The following is a 19,187-nucleotide window of genomic DNA, read 5'->3' on the forward strand; positions in this document are numbered from 1 at the left end:
GGGGAGCAATTATGGTGTGAGTTTTTAAGGAGCTTTTTAAAGGTTTTTTTTTTTTCAGTAAACTTTTTATGGTTTAATTTTCAAGCCTAGAAAAGCTGTGCATGTTTTCAAACAGAGAGTCTTGTGTTCTTACATCATTCTGGTTAGAGAGGTTAGGGCAAAATGGCCCAATAAAATGAGACTCCCAGGGTGTGCCACACTGGGTTTTCAGAGGGACTTCCACCCGGTCATCCTAGTGACTGAAACTGTCTCTTCATTTCAGGGGATGAGCAGATGCTAATAACAGCATTCCTGGCAGCACTGGATAGAGAACATTCTAGATATCTTAAGAGTACATGAAGTAATGCATAGATAAGAAGAATATATACCAAAATATAAAGTGTCTGTACCAAAGTGATGGAGTTATAAATCTGCTTATGTAGAGTCCCTAAATTTTGTGTAAAGACTAGCTTTTGTTGGTGCCCCCAGACTGTTATCTTTCACAACCTAGTTTATCAAGAGTTGTCTCCCCTTTCACATCTATACCCCCATCCTCCTCAAAATCATGTTCTTCCTTAAGCCAGTTTCATAGGAAGACACAGATAAAATAAACACCTCATCTATGTAATAGATGTATTCACTATCATGACCTTTTAAAGATGATCTTACCAATATGAATTAGAGCTATCAGGAAAACATTCAAACTTTAGCATACCATAAGATCTTTCCAGACACACCTCGTCCCTCTCTTGCAAATGAGAAATCCTTGCTTACGACCATGAGTCATGGGAACAATAATGGCTAATGGCTATGGATTTGTATTTTGTGCCTTCACATGTGTGGTGTTTCCATACATACTCTAGAAAAGGAAAGGAAAGAAGGAAAGGAAAGGAAAGGAAAAAGGAAAGGAAAGGAAAGGAAAAAGGAAAGGAAAGGAAAGGAAAGGAAAGGAAGGAAAGGAAAGGAAAGGAAAGGAAAGGAAAAGAAAAAGGAAAGGAAACGATATTTGAAAAGACTGGAGGAACTTAAAAGTGGCAGATCAGTATTTGGGCCTCCGTCCTTTGGCATTGAGTTTAATCTTTTTTCCAATGAACCACAAGGGATTTTAGGAAAGTACGCAGTACCTGTATGCTCAGCTTGTGGCCCTGTGTTGGACATGTGTACGTTTCAACATAGATTCTTAAAGCTTAAATCACAAAACTCTCACGCAATAGGTTAGCGTCTCCATAGTTAGTAGACTCCCCTAACCTGTCTTTGTTTCTCCTGGCTCCTCTCTCTTCTCAGTGCTTCCTTTCTCCATACACTGGCCTCTCTCATAGGGAACGAGAGCCATAAAACCAGTTAGAATATACCCAATCTTATTTACATTGCATTCCCAGCAGTTCTGATAAAATATGAAGCAAAGTTTTTGCTGTTCATTAAAATGAGATTTTAAGTGTATATTCCAATCTTTCTTTTTCCTGTCTCTTCACCTAAAACTACCATGTATAATTGAAAATTGAACTATAACCATAGTTTGCTGGTTTCTATTTATCAGATCCAGTGTTTCTGGAGCAGACCCATGACTCTATAAAACAGTCTAATTCAATTTATCCAACTGAAGTAAATGCTGGCTACTCAGGTCACATTTGTAAGAACGCTGACAGTTTCATAGCTTTTATCCGATGCAAAAGAAAAATGAAAGAGAAAACCCCTGTGTGCTTCTGTACTCCCAGGACTGAGCCGCCCATTGTTTATAGAACAATTATCACTGCACAGAACTCTAGTTCTATGTGTGTGCTTGTGCACACCTACCACATGTCTGTCCTCTATAGATGATGAATTCTACTATTTTCTCTTTGTTTGCCACCTGTGTGTCTCCCACGAACCTTTCTGGTTAGACATGGTGGGCACCACACATACGCCTGCAGTGGTGTAAGCAAACAGTAAATCCTCCCTAGGTGTTAGTTGTATCCTGACTGGATGTGTACACAGATGCTTGAAGTCTGGAGTCTCAGTTTTTCCTCTGATGGCCTTCTCTCTTTCTCACACACACCACAGGCTCCCAGATGATAAGTGAGCAATGTCATGGTTTTGAGTGGCAGTACTCCTTTGTAGCTTCTTTGTGAATCATTGACTTTTGACATAATCCTCAGAGTGACTTTTCTGTGAGTGACACACTTGGGCTACCCTGGTACTGCCCTCTGGCAATGTCACACTCAGGCTACCATGTTGCTTCCCTTTCTCAATGGGCCTTTGTGTCAAAAAAATTAATCTTGTTCGACTTGGACATCCAACTGTGTTTTTTATGAACTGCCTACTTCTGTAAGTATTCTCATAGAATAGATCTGAATAACCACTATTTGATTTGCTTGTAACCTATTCCTTGAATTTAAGACAATGACTACAAAACTTAGAAACTGTTTTCACCCAGCATTTCCATCTGTATGGAGTACCTACCTTTAAGGTTGAAGTGTATTACTGAGTAGCTTTAGAGAGATTATGAAGAGGTAGAGAAAATGTACAAATGTTTATATTTGTTCAAAGTACTTTACATCTGTCATACGGAGTTCAGTCAGGTTGGTGATAAAAAAAAAAGTGTAGCCTTTCAGGATTCAAAGACAACCAAACAGCATCAGCACAACTGGCCACGAGACCATGGAGGCCATGTGACTATGGCCCCTTGATGTCCCTAATGGGCACAGTCACATGGCCAACACACGGACACCTTGGGGAGATGAGACAGCTCATCAACACACTCAGTGGACACAGCTCCATCTGTTAGGTAACTTCATTCCATGGTTCTGTGTCTTTCACCTGATAAGTGATAATCTTTGGTCAGTGTTCTATTGACCATGTACAGTAAAATTTCTATGTCTCACCAAGAACATGTCATGGTTATCCTAAAACACGAAGCCTCTCAAGGCACTTAAAGCAGCCATTGTTGTCTCTTTTTCCCTCTCTTATACTTCTTCAGGGCCTTTCCACATTCTCAATCATGACAAGTTGGATTTTGATAGAGTAATTCAAGCCTGTGCGAAGTTCAAGCAACCACCATCACTAATCTTAGCTTTTCTCTATTCTAGTTCTTACAGGAACACACAATGAAGACACCATCAAATGTATCTTACCACATGTACTCTAGCTTCATGCTGTTTCCACATTGTGTACCCATTGCTCTTAACTCTAATCCACAGCGATCGGAACTGACACACACATCAAGTGTGTAGGTTTATTTCCTAAGTGTTCTTTCTTCATGAAAATCAGAATTAGTTGTTTCATATAAGCTTTTGAATATTCTTCATAAACCTCTAAATATGTCTCCCCTTTACAATTATTTTTTTAAATTATTAAGAATTTCATCAGTTGTCTCCACAAATCATTTTGTAATTTTTATTGTTAAGCTCAACTTAGAAGCTAACATAGAAACTCTTAACTTCTCTGATTTTTCCATCAACCTTCAGCCTCGTGTCACTTTATAAGGAAGCATGTTTTCCCAGTGGGTTTCCTTTTGACCACATTACCAGGTGAGACTGGGCTCCTGAGTTTAGGGGATAATTACACTTCAAGAAACATGTCATGAAGCTTGCTACCAGATTTCAAACCAGGAGATCATATGTGCAACAAAAGTCAAACCTGAATCTCAAACTGAATTTGAGGGGGTGGAGGGGCAGAGTTAACAAAGGCTGATTGTCTGTCCAACTGGACCAGAGGACATACAGACACAGTTCTGACCTCTTGATTGGCAGGCCCATGCATCTCTGTGACTCTCTCATTCCTCAAGGGTCTCAGAGTCCAGGACACCCAAAGTTTCCATACATAATCTCACAAAAATAGAAGTCAAAGAACTCTTTCACAAATGTTACCATATTCTATAAAATTTATCTGTTGAAGTCGGAGGAGTTTTGTTTCTTAGTGTATGTTGTGTGTGTGTGTGTGTGTGTGTGTGTGTGTGTTTATATGTAATTCATACATACTTTACAAGAAAGCCTTTCTCCTATATATCCTGTTAGTTTATGTGGGTGGATGGTTATGTTACAGAGCACAGAGCTATCAGCAAGCATGGGGCTGAGGGGGTGGCCATCCACGTAGCTTCTTCATCTTCTATTTAAGCAGATGAAAACATCCCCAGCTGCTAAACCAGGACAACATTATGAGTAATCCTCTAATGTCTCTGGTGGGCTGTGAAGTTCACGTAATTGGATTGGAGGGCTAAAGTCTTTTTTTCTTTTCTCTTCTCTTCTTTTCTTTTCTTTTTACTACTTCCTTATTCTTCGTGTCATTAGTGTAGTAGGAGACCATAAAAAAGAGTGAACAAAAAACTGCAGCCAGAGGGGTTTAGCTGCTACCAAGTCAACACTTGACAGTCACACTCTGTTTTGCCATTACATGCATGCGCCTTTTATGAGTTTTCTAGCTCTGTGAGCTTTATTTCAGAGATGTCCATTATGGCAGCTGATCCACAGCTTATCTCACTTCTTGGTTCTGTGTGCCTGGTGGGGGCAAAGCTCACTGCCCACGTGAATCCCAGTTTCAGAGAGGGATGGGGAACTGTCTGTCCGCACGCCGCCGTTTGCTTGAAGAGCGGAGAACTGGAGACAAGGCTCCAGCTTCTCCTGGTGTATAGCTGTGCGCTCCTTTGCTTTGATTGTACCATGAAAATCAGCAAAGATGGCCACTCTCTCCTTTGTGTTTACTGTGAATTTCCAGTTGTGTAACTTGATGTAATAGTGATGGAAGAAAACCTGATTTTTAAGTAGGCACAGATGTGTAATTAAGCTCATTCCCCAGTATGAAAAGGAAAAAAATAAAAAATATAAACATTAAATACATTACTATATATAGACAAGGAGGGAGAGAATTTAATGATTTTTAAAAATAACTCAAAACTTATTCTCATCATATGTATTTCTTGTCTTTACCATAGGGAACTGAGGCCCATAATCCTTCCTATGATCCCAACATGCTTGGTACCATGTTTTTTCTCTAGGGTTCAGTTTTCCCTATGAAATTTTCTTTTTTTAATAATAAAAATATAAATTCCTTAAATGTTTGCAAGCTGATGAGAATTTAAATCAAATTTTAAAATTAGAGTTTCTTAAGTAATTTATTTAAAGTTATTCCCATGTTAAATATGTCCCTTTCCCTGTTAATCCCTGTTGTCTTTTCCAGTCTAATAGAGAGTGTAGGTTTATTTTGGCTTTCCTGTTGTATCCCAACATTGGTGTCAATGTTCTTCTCCATTGTGCTAGTCAGTGGATAAGCTGCAGAGACAAAGACCAGCTGCAGTTCCATGAGAGAACATGAAGACTCTAAGGAGAACTTTGTAATTACTCACATTGGCCCCTGGAACCACCTGGTCTAGATGGATGGCTTTCTTTTGCTCCTTTGATCTTTGGGGGTCCAAGACTACTGTGTAGTGCCACTGGCCTGGAACTTACTATGCTGGCCAGGCTGTCCTTGAACTTACAATACCTTCCCTCCACCTCCCAAGTGCTAGAATCATAGCTGTGCACTTTCCCCTTCTTGGAGCTTGACACAGTCAGTTGATCTTCATTCCAGACAATATAAGATCAGGAAAGGTTTCACAGAATCTTAACTGACTTAACCTAATATTTCCCCTTGGTTTTAGCAAACCTTCGAATTATATGAGACTGGATTAGCCAAACAGTACTCTATTTCCAAAAGAGATGTGTTTGCTGTCCAATTGCTCATTGTCAGTCAGCAGAGGAGCATATGGGCCATTTTGTTTGGCTCATACTTATATATGCACCAAAGTTCTGTTTTGACCATGTTGTTAGAATTGTTTTCATCTACTTTGCGATGACCCCAGCAGGAAAGAACTTTTGCCAGCATTTTTAAAGGTTCATGGATCTCAGTTGCTGCTCTTTCTGACTGGATGAGGGTAAGACAGTTCTAGATCTGCATCTGAATAGTAAACAGAGCCCAGGAAACCCTAACTACTAACTGGCATTTGTGGTTTACAAAACTGATCATAAAATTGAGGTATGCCATGGCAAATTCTATGAAAATTATCATTGATATGGTTTTATTAATTTGATCCCAATGGAAACAAGTTTATGAAGTTGGTAGAAAATTATGACCTTTGTCCATCAACATTTCTTTGTTTCCCAAAACTTGGTCTGTGTGATTTCCAACATCTTCTCACACACTTCTGTAATACCTGGTCGGTCTTTCTTGTCTTTGTTTGTTCAGACAATAGACCTTACTCTCTACCTCTGAATACCTTAACTTCCACTGTGTGTCCCAGGAGAGCCTCAAAATCACACCACCCCTCTGCTTCAGCCTCCCAAGTCCTGAAATTACCAGGCCATTATCAGGCCCATGCCACCACACCCTGCTCTCATTTGTTATGTTTATCTCCTTATTTTATTGAAGTTGATTCTATTTAGGCAAGATTTAAATTCTGAGGACTGTGAGAGTCACACTATTCTTATTCCCATCCACATTTGAAAAGAGGATTCTGTAAAAGGAAATATTGAAACTAAAGGGTATAATCTCAAATGATTGAGTCTTAGAAATGATAGCACCCATGTCAGTCCCTGTAGAGCAGCGGTTTTCAGTGTTCCTAACACTGTGACCCTTTAATACATGTCCTCATGTTGTCATGTTGTGGTGACTCCCAACCTTAAAATTATTTCATTGCTGCCTCACAATTGTAATTTGCTTCTGTTATGGATCATGATGTAAATACCTGTTTTCTGATGGTCTTAAGTGACCCCTGTGAAAGGGTCATTGGACCTCCAGAGGGATGGAGACCTTTCATATGTCTAAGAAACAAGACACAAAGAGTGACAAAATGTGTACCCTCCCATGTTCTTCTCTACTGTCTGTAGCTGACAGCTTCTTGACCAGTGTGAAGGACTCCATTCTAAGAAAGCCAAGGAATTGCTTAGTCTCAATATACCATGTGCATTAGAGGCAGCTACTTATATGTAACTTACTGTAAAAACTGATCACAACATCCCTGTTCATCTAGTTTTTGCATCTCAGTAGGGTGGTCATCCATAGAAGTGGACTCAGTGTAGTTAAAAGTTATCCTGTGTCCTGCCCAATCCCACGGCCTCTCAGACCCAAATAAACACAGAGGCTTATATTAATTATAACTGCTTGGCCATTAGCTCAGGCTTATTAGTGACTCACTCTTACACTTAAATTAACCCATAATTCTTGTTTATGTTTAGCCATGTGGCTTGGTACCTTTTCTCAGTTCTGCCTTGTCATCTTGCTTCCTCTGTGTCTGGCTGGTGACTCTTCACTCAGCCTTCCTCTTCCCAGAATTCTCCTCATCTGCTTGTCCTGCCTATACTTCCTGCCTGGCTATTGTCCAATCAGCATTTTATTTATCAACCAATCAGACCAATACATATTCACAGCATACAGAACAACTCCCACAGCATATCCCCTTTTCTGTTTAATCAAAAAGGAAGGTTTTAACTTTAACATAGCAATATTACAATAATAGAACAGTTATCAAACAAGAATTACAGTTACAATATCTAGTCTATTTGTATTTGGCAAAATTAAAGAAAATATTCTATTTATCCTATATTTGTGAGTCCAAGGTTTCACATCTACCTTATCTCTTATCATAACCAAGAAAAACCATAATTATAACTATTTACTCTTCAACTACATCAAAGACCACAGAAGGATAAAATATTATCTAAGTAAACAGGAAATGCATTGTAAGCAATTTCCAAAATTTTGGAAATGACAGAGACAGCTACCTGCCTGGACAGTCATCCAGAGTTCCCCTGAAACATTGGGGCATTCATCTTTAGCCTATAGGCCTAGAGTCTCTCAGTCACTTTTCTCTGTATCTTGTAGAATGTCTGGCAGTCTCCTCTGTGAAGCAGGAACCTGAAGGACCATCTCACCTTGTAAAGTTCAGTCGTCACCTTCCTATGGTATCCTGTCAATATAACATTTTGTCAAGCAGTCCAGGCAAGAAAAGTTTCATGCCCAAATGGCTATTTTTGCCAAGAAGAAGATAAACTCCACATGGAGTATCTTTAATGCCCAGCTTTCTCTTTGAAGTAAATTGGTACTGCCAGAAGCAGACGTGTCTCATTGTCCAGAAAATCTGAGTTTTTAAAACATTTTAAATGCCATATTCTATAGCTCTTTGAAGTGTTTGAAGATAACCTATCTATCTGAAATATATCTATGTATACCTAGAAAATTTAACTAATGTGAGTATAAGTTTGATTATCATGGATGACTAATAATTAATCTGTATTTCTTAATTATACATTACAATTTTAAATGAGCTGCACAAACATAATACCTTAAACAAGAGTAGAAATATACATATAGTATAACAAAATTAACTTTAAACTTGTATCAATAAACTAAAATCTATAGCAATTTAAAACATTTTAAACAAGTTGCCCTTTAAAAGTAGATTCAATAATCTACCCTTTCATCCTATCATATCTATACCTACATTTCTATATCATATCCCCCTTTCTTTTTTTAGAAAGAGATTGACTATGAGCAATAACAACCTAATTTGTAACCAACAACCTAAACAAAGACAAACATCCATAATCTGTTTTGGGGGAATGTGGGCATAGTTTTCTAGGCTACTTCCTGCTGATAAAGGGTACTGAATTCTTATGGGGATCCTGAGAAAATTAAGAATTATGGTCAAGTCCTGACTAGAATAGTCTGTGAGGCTGCATTGTCTTTGCCAGTTGCTTTGAAGCCGTTTTGGATGTTGGATCATCTGGGCCATGGTGTCATCAGAGACCTTTCAGGGGATCTTGGCTGATCAAACCATATTAGCCTGGAGCAATCCACAGGTTCTCATTTTCTGTGGAAACAAAGCAAAACCTCTTTTCCAAAGCAATGTATCCTTAGACACAAATTTTGAAGTCAAGATACCTTTTATATATATGGTAACTGAGCAACCTTTACAATCAAATATCTTTCTGCAGTTAAAAATCCCAAAGACAATATAATCTAGACTCTCTGTGTGATTTCCATCTTTACATAGCTTATTTTTTATATTACTTTTACTTTCTCTTTACTTTATTTTTTAAAACTATGTATTTCTTTATATAACTGTCTATCTTCCTTTTCCTCTTTCTTTTAAGCCTACATACATTTTTACACACATTGTAAACAGTTGAGGGTTTAATCTCATCTGAATCTGTTTTATTGTGAATCTATTGCTTTAAACTGCAGTGGTTAATACTGAATCTGAAGCCTTGGCTGCGGATTCTGCCCACCTCAGCATTTCAACATGGCAGAGGTAATTCACCTCCAGCTCTGGGCCATGTGTACCATCAACTCTCAGGAGCAGTGGGTCTATGCCTCCATTAAAGCAGCATGTTGCCTAGAAACCTCTTGGTTTTTGTTGTTGTTGTTTTGTTTTGTTTTTTGTTTGTACTGCAAAAGCAAAATCCACCATGCAGCATACTGTGTGGCCTGAATATTCCTCTGTGTACCCCACCAGGAATCCACCATGGTGCTTGCCTCAAGCCTGTGTTCTGCAAACCCATCATACTGTAGCTCAAGTCCACATGCCACAATGTCTCTGTATCACAATGTCACAGCTTTCCTGTTAGACACTACTAGGAAGCTGCTCTTGGCTCCATTTTAGAACACTTTTTTAAAGCTTTCTCAGGTTTTAGGTGGAAATTCTTGCCCCATGTCTGGGTGCCATTTGTAGTTGAAAGTTTTCCTGTGTCCTGCCTGGTCTCATGGCTGCTCAGACCTAAATAAATACACACAAGCTTATATTAACTATTACCGCTTGACCATTCGTTCAAACTTATTACTGACTAGCTCGTACACTTAAATTAACCCATAATTCTTGTTTATGTTTAGCCATGTGGCTTGGTACCTTTTCTCAGTTCCACCTTGTCATTTTGTTTCTTCTGTGTCTGGCTGGCGACTCTTTACTCAGCCTTTCTCTTCCCAGAATTCTCCTCATTTGCTTGTCCCACCTACACTTCCTGCCTGGCTATTGGCTAATCAGTGTTTTATTTATCAACCTATCAGAGCAAAACATATTCACAGCATACAGAATGATATCCCACAGCAACTCAGTGACTTAGAAGACATTTAACATTTCATTCTTTTTCTATTCTGATTGCCTCTATTTTGCTATTTGTCTTTGGAAAACCTTTTTGTCTAATGGGACATTCTCTGGACAATATATAGTGTTATTTTCCTGTAGACTGTTAGACCAAAATTTGAAAGGTATTATGTGTACACAGTCCTTCCTCCAAAGAAGTACAGTGATGGAGCTCTCTCTCTCTCTCTCTCTCTCTCTCTCTCTCTCTCTCTCTCTCTCTCTCTCCCTCTCCCTCTCTCTCTCTCTCTCTCTCTCTCTCTCTCTGTGTGTGAATGCAACTGTATTTTAACAGCTACATTTACTATGAAAACAGTTAAGCTTGGTGGATAATGCAGACTCCCTTAGGCAAAAAAGAAAAAGAAAATGAAAAAGAAAAGAAAGAAATCCAGGGGTTACAAAACTGTGAAAAATACCAATCACAAATCCCAAACAAACTGGGTCAGAGTCCACTCACTTCAGCTTTAATACTGTGTGATTCTGGGGGAGTTATTGTAAAGTGGGTTCCCTTGTATGCTGATAGACAACTTAAGTTTTTCCCATCAAGTCAGATACAGACTTTGATGAATAGAGTACAGAGTTCCAAGGCCACAGACTTGAGAGAAATTTTAATGTAGTTCTTACAATTGTACTATTGTCAAAGGTTTGCCAAGATAAAGCCTGCACTGTGTTAAGGATTTCAATGCCCTGTTAGTTATTTGTGACAGCATTTGCTGGACTCTTTCCCCTGTGATACAGTGATCATCAATAGTTGGTTAGGTTCTGTGAACATTTTACCATAGGTGGCAAGTGGTTCTGCAGTGTATATGATCTACCAGTGTCATTCATGACAATCTTGCTCCAACAATCTGGTGAATTGTCAAGAGACTGGAATTATAGCTGCAGAAGCCAATGGCTGCCTTCCTGAAACTGTCTCAGAACCACATCATCCAGAAAGCATGGCTGGAAAACTTGAGAGGAAGGCAGAAGACCTCTCCATGCATGCTTTTTCCTTTTCTCAGAGTCAACTGGTTTTTTAATTTGGAAGCAATTTAATATCATGTGGGGGTGAGACTAAGCATTATATTTTTCTTGAATATCACTTCATTTTAACACCATGTTCTCCACTAATGTAAGCCACACTGCATGCTTTTAAAAGACTTGATGTCTTTGAGATCTAATTTATGTCTATTTGTATCTCAAATAATTCGCCAACTCAATATTTTGGCTGAGCAATCCAAATCAAATTGTGGTCCAAGTAGCAGGCACTTCCATTGGATGTACAAAGCCTTGACAAGCAATTAGTGATGAATATTTAAGTGTCTTCATTACCCTTGTGTGAGCAATGCAGATGGCATTTGGGAGGTGGCAGCCGGAGGTGAACTCCTCTGAGTTCTGTTTCTGGTCAACTGACTACGGAAGACTTTGTCTGGGCCTCATGCCACCCCTACCCCTCTCCTCTACTGTCTGAATAAAAATGAAGCAGGCTTTCCAAATACAGAACAGGTTGCTGATGGGAAATCTCTATGTGCGTTTTGTGACTAAGGAAGGTTGTCTCCAAGGATCCCAGCCTAGCTCCTTTAGGCACACAAAAACCAAATGCCAAGACTTTTTTTAAGGGTTTGTTAGAGTCAAAGTTCTTTCAAAAGCTCTGCTGATTATTTTCCTTAATTGCCTTAGTATGCCATGTTGAACATGCAAAGGTGAATAAACCAATATCCCATGTCTCCTAGAAGCCAACTTTATTATATATGGCCCAAGGGGAGAAATGTCTTTGAGTAATTATAGTTTCAAGAGTCTCATTTGAAATTTCTTTTTTTAAAGGAAAAAACAACACTGGAGAGTCTGACTCAGCAGCTGGCAGTTAAACCGAACGAAGAAGGGAAATTTAGCCATGGAATGATGGATTTCAATATGAGTGGAGACTCCGACGGTTCGTGAGGATTGTTCATTCAGAACCTAGGATGGAGGGGTGGAAGTGTACTTAGAGCTGTTTAAAAATCACAAAGAGAGCAGAGAGGGAGGCCATCGCCTCCCTGACCATCCCAGTGAGGGCTCACACACACTGGGCAGTACCTGTGTGCCCAGCACTCCTCAGTGCTTCTTGATCTATGGCACCTGTCAGTGCCACCACAGACAAAGAGATTGATCCCAGCAGTTTGGAATCATCTCCCCGGGATCAGGGGGCTGTAAGTGCCAGAGGCAGGACTTAGATCTAAGATGACGTAATTCCAAAGCAAATGCCCTTACCCAGCAGCCACCCTGCCCATTGCCTCCTCATTTCCTGTATGCCAAACTTTGTAGAACTGCGTATCTATCAGCTGATTTTGTGGCTTGCATTCACAGCTAAATGCATGGTTCAGAGGACATGCTCTGGGCATTTTCCTTGAACTTGGAGCCTTTTCTGACACACTGTCCTCACACATTACTACTAGACAGATACTACTCTAACCTCACATCTAGACCCCATCTTACCAGCATCCATATGGGGAACTCCATGCTCCACTCCTATACCTCAAGCTTCAAACATCTCACCCAGCAGCCAGATACCCAATTCAGCTGAGACAGGAAAGAGAACATGAGAAGAAAGTATAGTTTCTCTTATACAGGACCCCAACCATGTCTTTCCTCTAGTACCAGGTTAATGTGTTTTGGGACTTTAGTGGCCCAGCCTTGCTGCAGGCTGGAAAAAAACTTGGCAAACCCTGGAGATACAGACTGCGGAAGGGAGGAGTCCCTGAGACTCCTTAGCACACACACTTCTCTGGCCATCAAGGTTCTCAGCAGCCAAAACCTAGGCAAGCTTAAACATCTCATTTCGTGATCCCATCAAAACTGAACATGTTCAATTGGAGCACCAGGGGAAAAAAAAGAAAGAAAGAAAAGCTTGCATCCATCCCCGTCTGCGTCTTGCTAGTGCATCAGGGAGAATAAACCTGGCTGACGTACATACAAAGAGCCTATTTAGAGTTGACGAAGTCCCGCACTGCTGCTCTCATGGCTTATGTTGCTGTAAGGTGTAAGAGCCGGAAACGGCAGATGTGCCTATGATCATTCCCTAGTTACAAACCCATTTCAGAAGATGATGTTGTGCATTAGCACTGTGCTTGTCAATCAAGAGGCAGTTATTGGTTGTAACACATTCCATCAATTTTAAGTTATGCTTGCATGATAAAATATACTCTGGCAATGAGCATTCCAACAGCAAAGCTTGTGCTGCCGCTGTCTAATTGAGTGGTGTGCATATGCAAAGTAGCTTCCAGTCTACATGGAGCAAGGAGCACATAATGAATGAGGAACCATGAACTGTGCTACCTAGAGAGATGCTGCTTTGCTGTTGTTGTTTTTAATTTGCCAACTCTATAGAGGTAATATTGATTGATTGCCTACTGCTTCTTCAGATTTTGGTATATGGATTAATAAGGGGGATTTTAAAAAGAAAGATATGATTTTCTTGGTGGCACAGCACTAGAAAGTCCCAGCATCTAAGTTTTATGCTGTTTTTTTTTTTTCCTTTTTTCTTTTTAAATAATGACACCAGTGAAGACTTAGCTGCAGAGTGCCATGTTTCCTGGCTTCTCTTGTTCTCATCGCCAAAACCCAAACATCTTGGCTGTCAAGCTGTGAGCTACTCTGACAAAGATGCTTTATGAAGTCACATGAGGCCAGAGGAGGGAGAGTGCAGCTTCCTGAGGTTCAGTGTGACTCACGGGAGTTGAGGGGTACTTTATCATCAGTGACCCTTGATAACTAAATGCAACCATCAATTGGTCTTTTGATAGCATGTTAGGAGAAAACATTCAGTGAAATATATGTTTTTCCCCCTACTTTAAACATGACAGAAAACAAGAGCCAATAATAACATACTAATTAATTGATTCTTTCTCCTGCATCTATCCATTGGCTATTGCCTTTACAGGCAGGATAGACTGTCATGATAGATAGATAGATAGATAGATAGATAGATAGATAGATAGATAGATAGATAGATAAGATAGATAAGATAGATAGCTAGATAGCTAGAGATAGATTAGATGGATAGATAGATAGATAGATAGATAGATGATTGAAAAGAAACACCAACCACATTAAAGGGAGATCTTTATATTGTTTTGGCCAAAGTTCTATCTAGCATGTTTTACTGATGTGTCCTCAGAGACAAAAGAGAGGTACAAATACTTCAGGTTCTCATAGTATTGGTGTAGCCTTTCCTAACCCAGCCTGCTACACCCCTGAGTGTCCCATGGTTTTATCAGATCCTTTGTATTTGTAATATTTCTGCAGTACTGATACCCCCAAAAGAATCCAAAAAACAGTACGTCTCAGCTTCCCATGGGCTCTTCAGTAAATACTCAAACTGTCCATAGTCTTTTGAAAGCCCAAGAAGTAATGAGAACTGGGTTAAAAATACACATTTGCTGCCACAGGCTTATCACAGACACTTCATAAGCAAGCATCTGTCTTAGGAACTGGGAGTACCATTATCAGAAGTACTTTTTGTTTTCAGATATTTTAATAGACTAAGAAAACAGTCATCGGGGAGTAGTGTGCTGCCAGAGTCTCAACACTGACATGCATGGTGATGTTCCCTGTTTCTAGGAAGCGCCGGAGTTTCAGAGTCAAGAATTTACAGGGAATCTCGGGGACGTGGCAGCAACGAGCCCCATATAAAGCGTCCGATGAATGCCTTCATGGTGTGGGCAAAAGATGAACGGAGGAAAATCCTTCAGGCTTTTCCTGACATGCACAATTCCAACATCAGCAAGATATTGGGTAAGCACAGTGTGGAAGCCTGAGGGTTGTGGGTAAGGAGAGTGTGGAAGCCTGAAGGGTGCTGGGTAAGGAGAGCCTGGAGGCCTGAGTGGATTATGGGTAAGGAGAGCCTGGAGGCCTGAGTGGGTTGTGGGTAAGGAGAGCCTGGAGGCCTGAGTGGGTTGTGGGTAAGGGAAGCCTGGAGGCCTGAGTGGGTTGTGGGTAAGGGAAACCTGGAGGCCTGAGTGGACACCAATAGATATACACTACTCTCATGAGATCAGAGAAAGACTGAGTGTGGAAGGCAGCCTGCTCCTGCCTTCTGCTTTTCCCAAATGTTAGCACCATCACTGAGGGCCCTGTGAACAACAGAGTATCCCGCGTATGATAAACCCAGTTTGTAATGCCCCCTGGGGAATGGCCATGCCCATTTTACTGTAAAGTCCCCCTGCTTCAAGATTTATGACAGACCAAGTATAGCTTTCACATGAGGCATTCATGGTGATGGCCTTTGTTTTTTCATTTCCTTCATGAACTAGTCATGCAGGTCTCATCTTTCTTTTGTCCTCCATTGTAGACATGTACAGATTTTAGAGTTGTGTTTAGTGTGCATGATGTGCAGGGGGAAGGAGAGTGGAAGGCCCCAGGTTGGTTAATCAGAACCTAAGATCTAGAATTCCCATTCCTATACATTCCGTAACCCTATGGACTAAAGGTGCTCTTGGTAACTCTTGGGATGTGGCATAGCCTTGAGCTTAACTGAAAAGAAGCTTTGCAGTCTCCAGCATGCCAGAAGACATGGCACACATTGACCCCAAAGTGGACATAGAGAAGACGGAGAGGGAGGGAGGGCACAGAATACAGAAGGACTTCCTGTAGACTGACTTAAGACAAGAGCCAGGCAGAATTTAAGCAAATGAAGGTTCCATTCTCCATTTGTCTTTAACCTTGCCTTCACCATATTGTTACCATTATCCTCATCTTTATTTCCAAGTAGCATGATGCATGAGAACAACAAGGCAGATTTTTGCATTGTCCATTCTCTAACCATGAGAGTTCAGAATGAAAGCACCTAGCTCTGTCAGAAAAACACTAGGCCTTGAAAATAAGAAATAGTATATGCATAGACTATTTAAGCTTTATTAAAATCAATGACGCTCTTAGAATTAAATGTACATTATAAAGAAATATCTTTGCAGGTCCATTAAAGAACTGATCACCAACAAGTAGTGACTGGATGTGCCCTTCTGTATTTATACTCCCATGTTCTCAGGAAAGGCAGCAGATGCCACCCAGGTCACGAGGTGCACATGCAATGCCATCAGATCACATAAAAACACATCCACTAAAATGTATGTTTGTGTTAGTGTTTTCCTCTAGAATAGTTTCCAGATGAATGCATGGATGTTGTCTGGAAGATTAGAACAAGTGAAGTTCGGTTGCAGAAACAGGATTTCTACGTATGAAAACATAAATTGGTACCAAGTACAATGCTGAAGTGATGAAGGGGAAACATGTCTCCAAGGCCTCTCCCATCGCTGACCCATGTCTCCCTTTACTTACTCCATTCTCCTTCATCATGAACTACCCAACCCATGAATTTCTCAGTAGTTTTTAAGACAGGGCCTCACTATATAGACCAGGCTGGCCTCGCACTCAGAGAGATGTGACTGCCCTTCCTTACCAAATGGATTGAAGGAGTGTGCCACTGTGTCTGGAGGAATTCCCCAAATTTGAACATGCCTCACCTGCATCATCTGGAATCACTTGACAAAGTAGCTCAGTGCTAAATCCATCTCACTGGTTAAAACTTTATTCTAGAGAGAAGAGCAGATGGTTTTGAGTGGTGCTGTGGTGACTAGGGAGGAGCTCAGTGGTTAAGAACGCTTGCTGCCTGAGTTAGGGTTTCAGTAGCTGCAGGTCTGGAGTACCCAAAGCCCTTATCTGGTCTCCACAATCAACCACCACACTCACACACACATTAAAAAAAAATGGAAGTGTTGTTTTTAAGACAATCATTTTTCTAGGAATTGTAGCAAAGATTCCTTATGGTGAAGCACTAACAGGCTAGGAGAATCCATTTCTGACTCAAGGTGAGAGTTGCCATATGATCTCTGCCATTACAGTCCATATGTAAGGTGTTTCTAGCCCAAGACTTGCTGATGAAGCCGTATTAATTAAACATACAGCATTTATCGTCACACAAAAATTAAACACTGAAGTGTTTGGGGCCTCAATATTTAGTCATAGCTTTAAGTAAATATAAAATCTTCAAATAGGCACAAAATGGTTCAGAATGGCCTATTTCATATAAAAGTACAAAGAAGACTTGATGTTTTTCTCTTTACTGATTGTTTTGGATAACAGCCTCCGACAGCATGCTGCTAATTCATTCTGCTTAAAACAGGCGCTTGAGCTGGGTTGACATTTTACGTAGTCTCTGGGGATCCTAGTTGACATTTTAAAGGGCTTCTAAGCATTTTATAATACCCTAAAATCTGGTTTTAATAAGCCATTCTGCTGAAATTGTTAACATAAGGAATCACCTTTTACTGTTTGGCGCGAGATCAGGGACTGGGGGACATCTTTTTCTGATTAGATATACAGTAGTTGGAGTAAAATGTGCAAATTCATTACATGCCCCATGGAGATGACCTAGCTGCTCAGCACAGCTCTCTTCTTGTAGCATACTGCCAGACTGAGAAGAAGTCTAAACAAACACACACACAAAAAGTGAAGGTTCCTTATTCTCTCTTATTTTGAGCACCAAATTTTTTGTTGTTGTAACTTCCTCTTTCGTTATGAGGAGGCATTCCCAATAGTCTATTCATTTTCACTGCAAACAGCCCACAGCATAACACTTCCTCACTGTAAATAGCTGTGGGCACAAACCAAGTAACTGTTTCCGCCTTTTGGGGGGAAGAGGCTGGGCTACTACAATGTCTTTGCTATCATCCTCAAGGAGTGTGTTTATGGGATCTGCAGTCAGCTGCCACTGTTGCCAGGGGGCCATTGAGACCAAACCCAACTTACCAGTTGGCTATCTTCACCCAGAGGAATTATTAAAGATGTAAACTGGATTTGCCTCCACACTGAGACTGCACGGTCCTAGGATGGCGTTGGGCCGCTGCATCCCAGTTAGCACTTGAGTGTCGTAATTCGTAATTATGAGCAAATAAATCTGTAAGCTGAGTAGTGGGGGCATACATGCCAATAATCCCAGAACCTGGAATATGAAAGCAGGAAGACTGACTAACTGAGCTTCCTGGAGAGACCCTGTCTCTAAAAGCAAAAGGAATTTGTATTTGTAATTATGATGTTGACTTATTTTAGAATATAGCTCAAGGCTGGGTACTCTTAGTGGAAACATGCTGTCAGAAGTTAAAGCAAGGAGTTTTAATTCTCACCTACCAACCCAGCATTCTGCACATGATAGGAAATATAAAAATGACTGTCGATCCAAGACAGGTTACCTTCAGGATAAACATTTCCTTTTCTTAGGGAAGAGATATTTTAGAGAAAATTTGGGAAGAAGAATACTTCATAATCTAATTAAATTCCCTTATTTCTGTATTTAGTTTTCAGAGAAGATAATAGATTTTGCTCTAAGTCAGCTGCCCTAGACTCATGATTTTCACTCTATTTCTACTTTCCAGGAGGCTGTTTGTGATAAACTGACCCTTATGAGCTGGTCTGTGTTTTGAAAGCTGGTCTACATCCTGGCAATAAATGCCATGAAAGGAGTCAATCTTATTCAATAGTATATTATCTGTTTGTGATGACATACCCAGAAGCAGCCTGCCAATAGGAAAGGCCTGCCAAAGCAGTAATTCTCAATCTGTGGGTCGTGACCCTCTGGGGGGTCACGTATCAGATAACCTACATATCAAGCAATTGCTAACAGTAGCAAAATGACAATTATGAAGTAGCAATGAAATGATTTTATGGTTGGGGGTCACCACAACACAAGGAATTGTGTTAAAGTGTCACAGTGTTAGGAAGGTTAAGAACCTTCCTGTTCTAGAATGTAATGTGAGGTAGAGTTTAGGGCTGACCACACTGGACGTGCTGCTCAAGCATGAGTTTTAAAATAAAAACCAGGAACTCTGCTAACTGAATTTCTATTTGGGATAAAATGAAATGATAAAAGCAATCTAGATGGGAGTTGAGGAAGCTATCTAAAACACTGCTAATGGGTTGGCCTGTGCTCCCATAGGAAAGAAAGGCTTCCCTGTCCACTCTATGATGGGGTACATATAGGCTCTTCTCTAGTTCTAGGGGAGAGTGCTCAACAGTATGCTGGCCCCGCCTGACTTACATGATTATGGCTTTTAAGCTCTCCTCTAGATGACACCTGAAGGAAGGAAGGGCCCTTTTTGTTGCTGTCATGACA

At 40.4% G+C, this 19,187-nt stretch overlaps 1 protein-coding gene across 10 annotated transcripts in view; it reads left to right on the top strand.

Annotated features, from left to right (window-relative positions):
- Sox5 (SRY-box transcription factor 5) overlaps positions 1 to 19,187 on the top strand; it is a 1,007,323-nt gene that overhangs the window by 983,904 nt on the left and 4,232 nt on the right. For all 10 annotated transcript variants that reach the window (XM_028891773.2, XM_028891774.2, XM_028891770.2 and 7 more), the window contains 2 exons: positions 11,867 to 11,975; positions 14,642 to 14,815. In XM_028891773.2, the coding sequence (XP_028747606.1) occupies positions 11,867 to 11,975; positions 14,642 to 14,815 (283 nt within the window). The remainder of the gene's footprint in view (positions 1 to 11,866; positions 11,976 to 14,641; positions 14,816 to 19,187) is intronic.

This window comes from Peromyscus leucopus, chromosome 3 (assembly GCF_004664715.2).
Source record: "Peromyscus leucopus breed LL Stock chromosome 3, UCI_PerLeu_2.1, whole genome shotgun sequence".
Lineage (NCBI taxonomy): Eukaryota > Metazoa > Chordata > Mammalia > Rodentia > Cricetidae > Peromyscus > Peromyscus leucopus.